General features: G+C 39.4%; 1 protein-coding gene across 3 annotated transcripts in view; it reads right to left on the minus strand.

Moving 5' to 3' along the window:
• Positions 1 to 13,120, minus strand: part of rnf11b (ring finger protein 11b) — a 33,109-nt gene extending 19,989 nt beyond the window's left edge. For all 3 annotated transcript variants that reach the window (XR_001479488.2, XM_015356606.2, XM_006635036.3), the window contains exon 1: positions 12,685 to 13,120. Coding sequence is in view for 2 of the 3 variants with exons in the window: in XM_015356606.2 (XP_015212092.1) it covers positions 12,685 to 12,807 (123 nt within the window). In the remaining variant the exon portion in view is untranslated. The remainder of the gene's footprint in view (positions 1 to 12,684) is intronic.
• Positions 13,121 to 13,902: the final 782 nt, after the last annotated feature.

Consider the following 13,902-nt stretch of genomic DNA (forward strand, 5'->3'; position numbering starts at 1 on the left):
GTTAATCTTTTTGTCTCTAGCACTCTCAGAAAGGGAGCCCGCCTACCCTTTTATGATACAGCCCTGACAAAAACTAGAACATAATGCACTATTAATATTTATCCACTGCTGTCTCGGCTTACAAGGGACCAGATTGTTTGCCATCATCCACTTGAGCCCGGCAGAGGGCACGCAATTTACTTTACCTGCACACCAAGGAAAACCTCATTCTAGATCACCATCTTTGACCAAGCCATCTTTTTCAAAATACAAAAAGTCACAGCAATCCAGACAATTTGCCCACTGACCAAATTTAAAGAAACATCAAAACAGAGGATCATAATGAAACTCACCTTAGAAACTACCATCAAATTAGAATTTTATTTTAAAACATCCAGCAGCCTATGTGACGCTTGTTTAAAAGTCCCCTTTCAAGGAGATAAAAGTAAAAACAGATTTAATATTCATAAAAATAGATCCATCACTAGTAAATGTTTGAAATTCTCACAGTACTTTTTATGTATTGATCTAGAAAAAGTCAGTAGTAAAGATCTTGTGGCTCTGTAATTATACACAACTGAAGCTGAGTTTCACAAACTTGAATCACACTGAATCTGAACTTGTACTGAACGATTTACACTTTGCAATCCACCATGTAGAATTTCTTCACTTGTGGTTTTGACACTTATCTAATTCATCAGATCTAGAAGCAGGACAGTCTTCATGCTGTCTGACAGAAGACACAAAAGGGAATGTTGCTTTATACAAAAACAATTCCCAGGAAGGCATGAATACAGAAGTAAATCACGTAGCTTCAGATAAGTGTGAAAATAATTTAAAGACAAAGTGATGCCTTATGATAAAGTGAAAGAATTTGTCTACCTTCATGTAAGAAGTACATACTGTAGCTTTAGAACTGGCTTGTTAGCTTCTATGCAGGCTTTATTCACAAACATGTCATCCATCTGAATTGTGCCAATAATGACAGACTAAGTGCATCTCCCACTGCAGAGACCAGTGTTTCTTTCCGAGATCCATGCACTTCAGACAGCATCAACGAAACCAGCTCTAGTCAAGAGAGCCATAATAGAGAAATATTTTTTTTATATATATATACACCCAGCTTGTTTCAGTTTTGTGGTTTTCACATTTTGGCTTGCACCTACGAACACTGTGACCGCACACGGGGGAGAATGGTTAAATAGGCAGACCTCTCCATACCCAACTACCTTCGAAATACACATCTATTAACACATCACAGGCAAAACAGCCCTGTACCAGAGATTTAATGTTAACTGGAAGAGAGGCACATCCCTCATCAATAGCCAGGAGAAGAGATAGCCTAATAAGCAAGGACTAATCTCATCCTATCTTCAGCAACGTTTTAACTGTGCATCATCATGGTGGCTGCAAGTGACTAAGTATAGTAATTGCAAACTTTACAGCAAATGCAAGTTACAAGTCTTACATTATTGTCTTATTACATCAACTTTTCAAATCTGCTGCTGTAGCTCTCCAGGATGGCCAACCGTGTAAAAATATATTCAGATGATTATGTAATCCAACTGGGCTACACTCAACCTTCTAAACACAGGTTGCATACTATAATTAGCAGGTTTAGTAAATAATAAAAATAGTCCCAAATTTGGTCCTGAAACTACAATTTTGGTTTTCAGGATTTATGACGAGGGTAATTCAAAAACAATTCAGACAGGGCTATTGGTTTCTGCTTTTTGGCTTCCAATGGATGAAAGCAATGCTCTGAAGTAAAAGCCCGCTCCCCAGAACAAAACACAATATAGAACTGCTTTATATGTTATTTTCTTAATCACCACACTAGAGGCCCATTTGGATAAGCCTGAACTCTAAGAAAAAACTTGCATATTAAAAGAACCAAGCTGACAGGAACTGCCAATGTAGAATGTAAAATCAATTCTGATTAAAGAACACAAATCTCTGGCATTTAAAACTGAGAAAACATTCTGCACCTAAATTCTATCTTGCAGTTGCCAGTTCCACATTTTTAACGGAGAAAATGGAGTTGTAAAAACAAAAAAACAATGCCTCTACTAAAGTCAGTGGACTGTAGCAAAGCAGCACAAAAATCCACAGTAGAGGAGTTTTTTTGTGTATTTCACAGCAGTTTTATTCCCAAAGCTGCCAGTGTCAGTTTTCTGCCCTGGGCATGTCTATGAAATCTGCCAACACAGCACAGACTGCAAAATTGGCCTGTGGAAAGAACAAGCTGATTTAGATGCTGCACACAGTGTTTCATTATCAAATATTTCAGAGCGGAGAGTACGTCTGACTGAGAAAAATGCATGGCATGCTTAGAATGGACAAGAGGGTGGCCTAACCACTGCCCACATTTGTTCGGAGACAAACCTGCACTTTTAAGAGTGCAGACATTTCTAATCTTGGCAATGGCAACAAAATAATTTGTTACCAACATTAGATGACTAAGTGGTACAGAAGTCAGGGGAGATGGTTTTTTACAAGCAGATGCCTGCATCAAGCCACAATTCTGGCACAGAGTTACCCTGAAAACATTACTTAACCTGCTTGTGACCTGTCCTCTGGGTGAAAGGTTACAGAGATTTCCTGTTGTAAGGGACATCACAGTATCAACTGCACCTGCTGAGGTGCAGTTTGCCAGTAATGTCCCTATGTGTAGAAACATCTGGTAAATGCTCAATTATTTTTAGAACAGTTGTCAAAAGCCTGCATAAGACTCCATATGACCATAGCCATGCTTCAATAACACATGCCCCGATAAAGTCAGGCATCAGCACTGAAGCATTTCAAAATATCTAGAAAAAGAAACAATTTTGCACTGTATTTAAGAAGACAAACTGAAGCTTGTCTTCTTTCAGTCTTCTCAAACCTGTCCTTGGCTGCAAGTTAAATGCCCTGCCCAAAGACCCAGAACTGCCCTACTTCAACTGAAGCAAAGCCAAATGGCTGTCTTGCCTCTTGAACTGGTTAAATCTCAGTTTGTTACTCACGTAGTGTGCAAACTGGGAGATCATGCAGCTGGGGCTGAAAAGAACAGAAGGTGCTGTTATAAGTCCAGGTGACATTCCGAAATACTGAAGCTTAAGCTGGCGTCACAGTACACAATTTTTCCTAGGATTTTCAGTCGTAGCCTTCATTTACATAATCGTGAGAAAATCACAGTGAGTTGTAGAGTCGCAGTGCGTGCCCATTACCGTCGATAGTGTAGTGTGACTCCCCCCGCAACTCAGTCATAGCCCCCTTAATAGCCCCTACGACTCCCCGCGACTTGCAAGTCGTAGGGGTGTGCTCTTGTGTCTGCGACAGTCACAGCCTATGAGCGCCTAAACCGGAGGTACAATGCGTACAATGCTGCTGCAAAGAAAGAAGGAAAGCGAGTGTTTTGGACTGTGCAAATGAACGAGAGGCTCGTTTGACTTTGGAGCCACCACCCATGTCTGTTCGATGTTTCGTGTTTGTTGTTTGTTTACTTTCGTGCAGTGCTCCTCCTCTTATTCCGGGTGCGCTCCATGTTGATTGGCTGCCAAAATGAGGTGACCTTGCGGTACTTTCGCGGTGCGATATGAGATTTGGAACCGTGATGAAAAGTCGTGAGGGAATCGTGTAATTAGTCACCCCCTGTGATTCCTAGTCGGACAACCTGACACCCTCTAGGACAGAAAAGGCAGCAAGATTCAGCAACTGCAGTCATTAACTTTCACATGCTCTCCGACTAGAAGTCATGTAGAGTCCCGTAGTGCGACGACGGCGTTATAGTGAAACAACTTCTAATTAATACTAATAAGGAAATGACTGAATTATCTTGTGATATGCTCCCAAAACATACAGTTCAGACTCCAGTACATACTGTAGACACAATATGGATATCAGCCATTATACAACAATCAAGGGGAGTAAATAATACTATTATATTTTTATTCTTGTCTTGTGATTGGATTTGATTAAGATCAAAATATATGCAGCTGCATACATTTAGCTACATACATACATTTGCTTCACAACATAGGCCATAAGGAGGACGGCGCAAGCCAGTGGGGTGTGATGTCGAGGCACACTACAGGACCTGCCGCCTACACTGTTGGCTTTTGGTGCCTTGAAAAACAACGCGAGTTGGATATAAAATAACATACAATACATGCAGTTTACTCAATTAACTGATTATATATATTCAAAACAATGAATTTCAGGTGTATTATAACGGGAACCCTTCGTATACATTTCTATTTATACATTCCCCTTGGTTTCACAATGCAAAGAAAATTCGGTGAATCAGCATTTGGTGATGTACTGCAGGTTAAATATGTGGGAAAAGCAACTGACCTTCTAAAGGACATATAGGATGGATTTCCCTGAAAGGCAGCTGGTGGTTTACTAGGAAAAAACATTAATGACAAAACTGGCAAAACTTCAGATAGTTCAGAATAATGGATAACTGTTTTGCAGTCAACACAGGAGAAGCGATTCAAAAAGAATGCACAACATTAATTTCATTCCTGTGTTCCCCAACAATGTTTGCCACTTCCAGTATTTCCATTCCCCTCATTACACCACAATTTGAGATACACGGATGGGTTCAGGCATTTTTTATGGAATGCTCAAATTCCAAATATCACTTCCAAATGTGCACTTTCCATTCTTAAAGGAAAAGTCATAAAAGATTTATTGTGCAAACTATTTAAGCTATGTTTTAATTACTTTATTAACGTTATGTGCTACATAAAAAAAAAATGCAAAAACCACAAAAACAAGAATACATCGTATCAATAAACTGTGTATAGTACAAAGTTATACACATCACCAGTCTTTCAGCTCTACTCAGCAGATTGCCAGACCCTCAGGAGAAAAAAAGAACAGTCAAGGAATTTTTACTTTGCTGATCAATTTACAGCTATTAGCTTACACTAATGTAGTGCAAGAACAGCACCAGAAAGAGTGACCTCATCAAATCTTAGAAGCTCGACAAGGCTGGGCCTGGTCAGTACTGTGATGAGAGAGAATTAAAGAAAGACTGGTTGATGCTGTAAATGGTATTAGTGGACCAGGAGGTGGTGCTCATAACTCAAGATCAGAATGTCTTTGGTCTGGGGGGCACTGTATTTTGGAAGAGACATTAAACCCAGGACCTAACTACTTGGCCATGAGCGATCCCATGGTACTGTTCATAAGAGCAGGGGTGTTAACCCCATGTCCTGGCTAACTTCTCCTCTGGGCCTTGTACAGTCTGGCCTTTCTCAAGTTCCACTTCAGGTTAACTGGTAAATCAATTTCTCACTTCTCTGACTAATATGAAATGTAACAGGGTTGCTGGAGCACAAAGTCTAAAAAACATGTCACTGAGGTGGGGGCTGAACTTCACTGCTAAATGAAGTGGATCCTCTCATAGATATAAAACACTTTGGTAACCAGTGGGATGAAAAGCACTGTATAAATATAATCATCATTAAACAATACTACAAGGTTCTGTGTGATGTAAATATAGAGTCAAATATCAAATAATATACAAATACAAAAATAAGAAGCTTTCTTTTGCAAAAGCTTACTGTGTGTTGCATACTGCAGATTTTTTCACCGAAGCTTGAGAGTCAAAGGCCTGTCACCATCTGAAAAGTCTTACGGCAACAAAGACTAACTCGCTCACAAATAATAACAGTTTGCAATGCAGCACCCATACCTAGACGTCATCTGGAAATAATGCCAAAAGCCCAGAAAAAAAAGGTTACGTCAGAAAAATGGCTGTGCAGATCTTGGCTGGGGGAAAAAAAGAGGAACAGACGAGACATGGCAGCATTACAACATAAGTGTTGATAACTGCATCCATAAGGCCAAAAAAATATAGTTACCTCAGGCGATCCTCACACAAGCTGTCTCCTACTGTATATCTTAGAGACCTACAGTATACCATTGTGGGATCATGAGGAGTGATGGGGCAACTTGAAAGACAATGAACTGTTAGTCATCATCTTTGCTTGCTTTTGGCTTAAATAGCAGGTCTGTAACTATAGGAGGCAAAGCACCCTTTACTTCACCCTCAAAAAAGGCAAAAGCTTTAGTCAGGAAAGCTAATGTTTCCACAGCTGTGGTCAACAAGAGACAGCATTTTTATGTCCTGACATGACTGAAACCCTGTAATCTCACAGTGTGGTTGATGGTTTTAGCACTCTTGATCTCCTCAGTCTGCTTTCAGGAGTTTAATCCTTTACTCCTGTGGGGTTTTTGTAATAGTTTAGGAAACAAGACATCTCTCACTGTACAGTTTTTAACATGTTGGGTCTTACTGACTACAGGTGAAGTAAAGTGCCTACAGAAAGCCTATACACCCTTTACAATTTTTTACCTTTTGCTGCCTTGTAGCCTGGAATTAAAATGCATTCAATTTTTTTTGTTTATCTACACATCCTACCGCACAACATCTAAGAGAAAAAACTGATTTAATTTACCAAATAAAAATGAACACTTGGTAAGATAAGTCTCATTAGCAATCCTCATTTCACGAAGGGTTAACCAATGAACCTCAAAATCATACACCGGCTTAGTTGTCCTCTACCTGTTCTGAACTGCTTGGGTAGTGCATTTCAAAGCAAAGATTGAACCACGAGCACCCACGAGGATTCAAAAGAACTCCAGAACAAAGCTGTGGAAAGGCACAGATCGGGGGAATGGGGTTAAAAATGTCAAAGGACTTGACTATACCTTGGAACACGGTCAAGAAGTGGGTGGTGTACAGCACCAATCAAGACCCTTGCTCAAAAGGCTCATCCCTCCCTCCGAATTGCATAACAGCAAGGAGACTGATCAGAGTGGGCACATGAGATCAACATCTAAAGCACTCCTATCTAGCCTGTATGGCAGGATGGCAAGAAAGACATTACTGAAAAAAAACAGCAATAAAGCATTTAATACTGCAAATGTGTGGCAAAAACAGTCTGTGGTCTGATGGAACTAAAATTAACCCCGTCTTTAATGTAAAGCATTATGTTTGGCACAAACACAGCACATAATGCAAAGAACCCCATCCCAACTGCGAGGCATGGTTGTAGCTGCATGTTAGGGGGATGTTTTTCATCTTCAGAGACTTGGGCGCTTTTCAGGAGTGAAGTGTGTATGAATGGAGCAAAGCACAGAAAGGTCCTTGAGGAAAACCTGCTGTCCTCCGTGTGAAAGCTGAAACTGGGACAGAAGTTGTCATGGTGAAAGGCAAACGCCCCAGAGCAACATTGGAAGAGCTAACAAGCAGGTAAATGTCCTTGAGTGATCCTGTCAAGAGTCCCCACCTAAATCCAGTCGAAAAGGTGCTACTAGCTAGTATTAACTGAGGGAAACAGGGACTCAAACAGTCAGAATATTTCACTTTTAATTTCTTTCCAATAAACACATTTTCCCCTTAAACGTTTAGTAGTGTGTAGATATGAGGGAAAAAAAACCTTCTTCTAAAGAATGAAAATCCTTGTTTAAAAATATGTAAAAAGGTCCAGGTGATGCAGACGTTCTGCACGCACTGTAACAACCATTTCAAGTGCTAAACAGGCTATAGCAAGCCTGTAACCATATTTTTAATGCATTTGCATAGATTTGCATTGTTGACATTTTAAAGTGTACTGACTCCCCGATTCACCTGCAGAATTTGATGTGTGAAATCCTGTGTTAAAATTAGTATATATATATATGCCCATTTCCTATTTCCCATGTGCCAGATGAACATCTGCCTCCTCCATTTTGCAGATTGTTTTCAATCCTTGTGCCCTACAGTGTCACATCAGGCGATTATCAGCATTTTATTGCCAAAACCAGAAGAGAGCTATGAGACTAAACCCAACAGAAGGCAAAACAGCTGTAAAAAAAGGGTTCCACATGCAGTAGTCTCTTCATAACAGCGTCTAGCAAGCACCCTCATCTCTCCCAATAAAACTGAAGTGTTTCCAGACAACACAAGCATTATTTAATCCCTCCTCTGCTCTTCCCGTTAGTAAACCACACTCGAGGAGCACAATTGGGCTCCGGAAAGCACCAGGAGTAAGACAGTACAGCCCTGTACTGTCTGAATTATAGCAATAATCCTAATGACTCTTGATCCTTACAAGGCAAATCCCCCCCCCAAAACAGAAGCCAGATTTGAAATGAATGCATTGTTGTGATGAAAATGACATCTATTAATATAGAAAAATCTAAGAGAAGAAGCAAATAGCATGGACGTATTCAAAATACAAATAGTTGAGATCAAGTTTAAGATGAAACGGGAAATTCTTTGCTACAATTTTGTCAAAACCCTGTTCCTGTGTCCAAAAAGTCAGGTTTGCTTATCACCAGAACATGCATCAATATGTATCTTTCAAATTAAAAAAGCCAGAAAGACATTGAAACTTAAAAGTTATTGTCCCACAAGCTGATTTTTTTATTATAGCAAAAGCTATAATCTATGTTTGATGACAGTGTGTTCTCGTTCTGTCTCCCGTGCGGATCACCAGTTGGATTATGCACAAATTAGGGATTATAATCCAAAAAAGCACCATCTACAGTGCTTAGAATCTTGCTTAGAAAACCCAGTTCTTTTAGAAGAATAACATTTCTGAGGAAGCCTCCATCTCCAAAGAAGCCCTCCAACTCCGATCATTTAGATCAGCACATCAGAATGCTCTTTATAATCCAAAGCAAAACGAAAATGTGCATTTGACCTCCAGAGTTTGATGTTTCCAGATTCAGAAATTAACTAATCCTCCTCAGCCCACTTAAACCAACAAACTGGGATCGATTAATTCATATTCAATCCAAAACTCTGCAACACCTTCGATAGGAGACTGGGGAGTACATCCTGATACAATCACTTGTGTGGTGCACTGACACCATCACACAATGCCCACACACATAAGTAACAGGCCAGAGACAGGACACTGGAGAGCACCGAGTCAGACCTTCACAAGCACAAGATGGAGTCTGTATCTAAGAACAGTTACTACTGAACTGCCCTCTACGAGCCTCTGAGAACCCTTTTCCTGGACGATAATGTGTGACCAAGCAATGGAAGCACAGTTGGAAAGAACAGACCTTAATTGAGAAGAATGCACAATACATATCCTTCCTTAAACACGTTCTCCTCCAGAATCTCTTAGGAAGCTAGCTATTGTTTTTTTTATACGATTAAAGGAGGGCAGAATATTTGCCAAGAGTATAAATTTTATTTGGCAAAGGCTTTGGAAAACATTACCCAGTGCCTTTTAAGATAGGATCTTTTAAGCACCGAGTAAACACTGAGTCCATTAGCACCAAAGAAAATGTTGTTACTAAGTGGCTGAAGGACCTTCTTTTCACAAGCGGTTCTTGTTTAGAGCCACAGCTCTATAGTGATATTCCAATTCAGTGGAGTTGTAAATAAAATGAGGGAACTGGAACTGGTGTGCCTTGATATCAAGAGCGTAAGGACAGATCAGAAATCCAAAGTCCCTGTGCAATCCAGTTGCAGACTTGCTTTAATTTCTATGTTTCTCAATCCATCTGCGGCTCCTTGTCCTCTCTGTTCTATCTAGACGATGAAGGGACTCGGTCATCTATGATCAGAAACATCTTTGTAGGTGGATGGCGAAGCCCAGAAACGTCTCTCATTATGTTCAGACTTTATTGCCCCCAAATAAAAACAAATGGCACAGCTTTCACACTCCAGCCAACCTTGAACAAAAAGGAACTACAGCTGCCTCCAGGGAGAGTTCACACTGTGACCAATTATCCACAGATGATCAAATATTAGAGGCCACCTATTTCAAAAACCTCTTCAGGGTGGTGTGTAAAATATCAACTTTCACAAGAGTTCTCTTCAAATTCACAGTTTCTGTTTTCAGTTTATCCTTGGGGACTCAATACTGATGACTCTAGTGTTCAAGTCAGAATTGCACTATGATAAGGTAAGCAGGTTTCATGGACGACCTAAAAGCCATATTTCATCAGACATTTGATATAGTCTACCTGAAATAGCATAGCATGAAAAAAAAACCAATATGTAATTAAATTACAGTAAAACACTCCTGGAAATACCAAGTAAGCCAGATGGTGAATTGGATGGGTTGTAAGAAGGTTCAAGGGGAATCAGGTGACAGTGAAATTATTAAAACCAATAAATTACAATGTGATCATGCCTGGGGGGCCTGAGTGACAAAGCAGTGCTCCACAATGCAGTCGTGGAATTGATGTAGTGAGGGCTGCCTGTCTGTTTACACTCGACTGGCTAGAGAGAGGGCGCACGTTTAGAGAACGTGCACTGATCCCCAAGAGCTGACGCACAACCACTGCACTGCACACAAGAGGAACTGAAACCACTTTTTAACAATAACAAAGACATGGGTTAGATTTATACTAGGTCTGAAAAAAGTCTTTAAGTCTAAAAAAAAAACAACAGCCAGCAACCGTAGGTTTTTCCCCCTATTCTTATACTCCTGCAGCCTGGCTGCACTCCAACCCTGATGTAACAATAGTGACACAGCAAAATAAAGATAAAAACTATCAGTTGGGTTTGACATGGTTTCTGTGTGCGCCACTCACAAAATAAACCTTCGTTTACATATGGAATAGAAAGTGTGACCATTTAACAGATAGTTAGAAAACATGACAAGGCAACCCAATAGTTAGTTAATTAAAGTTAACTAAAGTTAGTTAACCCAATATAAAGTTAATTTTATATTTGATTTATGGCTGGTATGAACTGTATACTTATACATTTATTAGCATTTTGTAGAACTGCAATTGACAATTAACAAAGTATCCTTATTTGGACAATGTAAACTTAAGTTCTACTAAATAAAGTGTTAATTGACATCTGTAATTAACCAAAATTTATGAGCCATTCTATAAGGGTAATATAGTACTTTCTTCCTCAAGTGGTTGTCTGAGGACATGTTTTTGAACACATTCCACCCTGCAGAGAATACGTTTAGGATTTATTTTATAGGTGCAGAAATTCAATAAAAGAGGCATGTTATTAGAGATCCAGTGGTCTGGTTAATAGCACTGCTGTCAGAGGTCTCTTCAGGTCCTGGGACCTGGGAAGCCTACTGTTGTGGGGGGGGGGGTTGTGCAATTTCTCCAAGGTTTGGGTAACTGGTAATTTTTGTGTGAGTGGCAATCGATCCAGATTGCAGTCCTGCCTTCAACTCTCTACAACTGGCAAGGGTTCTGAGCTACCACCATGCTAACCACGATCACACAGCTTTTAAGGAGGGATGGCATTTAATGTCAAAATTATAGAATTCAGTCGCCAAATTGCAGCAAAACATTCTGCTGTTCTGGAACCAGTCCATACCAGACTACAAGGATACAAGCATTCAAAATCCTTGAGGTGACTGGCAAATTCACCACAACAGACTTCGTCAGAATCAAAAGGAAAAAAGAATCAAAGGATACAAGTGGAAAATTCGTGGATATTCATTTACAACTGAGAACAGGAGAAACTTCTTTACTTCAACTTCTTTAGAGTTGTGTGAGTATGGAAAAAGAAGTTAAAACCCTGGTTTCTTTCAGGAAACCTGTATTAGATCCTCAGATCAACTATTGGCAACCAAACAAGCCTGATGATGAATCAGCTCCTTGGTGTTTATCATATCAATTGGTAACTAACAGGGAAATATACTGTATTTTTGGAAAAACGTGGTGGCAGTGGGAAGAATAATTACCTTTATATATAGGCAAATACAAAAGAGACAACCCAGCCATGTTAAGTTCTTAGGACAAAAAGCCGATTTCAGTGAACAATCACATAACAAGTTCAGTCTTTTGCTTCTAATTCCAACATTATTCAGAATAATTACTCATCTTTATTAAATTACATTCTGTCCTAAATGCCCTCGAAACCCAGAAAATAGGCAAAATGAAAATTACAGCACACAAGTTTTACCAATAAATGTCAATTTTTCGTGACAAAACACATTGTCCCATTATTACGCAAAACCTGCCTCGTTTCAACACAGTTTAAGGTTGACCAAAGGGCGATATTTCGGATACACGGTTTTATAGCCATTGAAACACTTTATTTTAATGCAAGAAGCGAACAATTCATACATAGTACGGAGAGGAAAACCGAGATAAAGAATACACATTGTTCCTCCCAATCCATGCTCGACTCATGAGCTACCATTGAGATTGGATAAACAGCTTTAAGAAATACATACCGGTCTCGGCTCAAACCTTTGTATGTTATTGAGTGGCACAGGCAATGCAACTCACTCAGACCTCGGGTCAATTAATTTTATTACAATTTTCTGCATTATACAAAACAAACTGGGTTTACCTAACAGAATGTGAGAAAAGTTAACCTAATGTTTTGTCTTCCCTGGTTTGTAGTACAAAACCACATCAGGAAACAAAGGACAAAATGAATAAAACAACATGAAAAATAAATAAAGCAACCCAAATAAACAAAGGGTAGCTGAAAAACCAAAATCGGTAATAAATGACACACGAAGTGCAAGCACATTAAAATCTGTCCTTTTATTAAGAAAAGACCGAACTACGTGAGAATCGACGTAGTCAATTGTTTGAGATACAAATGTTTTGTTTAGGTGTTATCTCTATTGCGTAGCCAGTAAATGGACTCAACTCGCATTGCCTTCTGATTATTGAAAGGACATATCTACGGTGCATTACATGACAAACACTTCTGCTTACCAAGTAACGAAAAATGAAAATGAATACAGTAATTGTGCACTCCCATACCTGATATGGCGGCGGAGGCTCTTGGTCCGGGTCTGTCCCGTCACCATAACTAGCTCTGTCCGACTGCGATTCATGTAACAAGGAGATGTCATCCGAGGTCGGAGATTTCAGACAATTGCCCATCTCCTCTTTGACCTCCTTGTGTATCTCTTATCTTCTTCTCAGTTACACACCTTTACCTGCGAGCCCAATCTTCCAAACCGAAACAAAACTAATTGACTCCCCATGCAATCCAGCACCCAACGCCGAATGGCGACTTAAGACTTGCACAGACTTGGAAAGATGAAATCAGAACTTTTTTTTAACAACCAGCTAGTTTTAAAACCCTTTCCTGCTGCCTCGGTACTTGATTTTCCTGTTTAAAAAGCCTTGTTGTCTTTTCCGCCCGCAGACAATACAGCAGCTGCTGCAGAGCTGGGCTCAACGTCACGCCTGAATGTCGTACTACGTCAGGAGAGGTGGTACAGTTTGCGTTGCTAGTGTGTAACGTGCCCTACCTCCCAGTTTATTATTATTATGAATAATAATAATAATAATAATAATAATAATAATAACGTGTTTGTTAATTAATATAGGATTTTGTAATGTCACAAATGAAAACAGGTATTATACTGTATTTGCACTATTTGGAGAGCAAAAACAAGCTGTTTACTGAAGTTGGTTATATTTTGTGATAAATTAATTTGTACTACAGATGCTACTTTAGTATTCTTCAGTAATCGTTTTTTTTTTATTTAACTCAAAGATTAATAATATCTATAATAAAAGAGTAACAAAGACATATGGCCCTCCACGTCTTTGGATATGGCACCTACAATATATATTGGGCAAGTTTATTTCAGAGGCAAAATAAAGTGGTTGCATATCTGCCCGCCTCTCTAGCAGAAATGCAGCAAAGGTTTACAAAACACATACAGTACGTAGACTTCTGTTTGCGTTTGGACTGTGTGTATACTTCCTCTTTCTAAGTAGTCAAATATCTAGGATGGCCTTTACGAATATCTGTGCTAGTTGCAACATACTTCTCTCTCTCCTCTTATTAAGACATTATATTTACATTATGTCAAGACATTCTAATATATATTTCAAGTACTGGAAAAAGTCAGAAACATCTTTGATGGAACATTGTATTCTCCCACCGTCGAAACCAACATGAACAAAATGGGTTTTCAGAAACAGAGTCCCTTGATGCTAGTCCTTAAGGGCCAGCACATTCTA

Source organism: Lepisosteus oculatus, chromosome 9 (genome assembly GCF_040954835.1).
Source record: "Lepisosteus oculatus isolate fLepOcu1 chromosome 9, fLepOcu1.hap2, whole genome shotgun sequence".
NCBI classification, from domain to species: Eukaryota; Metazoa; Chordata; class Actinopteri; order Semionotiformes; family Lepisosteidae; genus Lepisosteus; species Lepisosteus oculatus.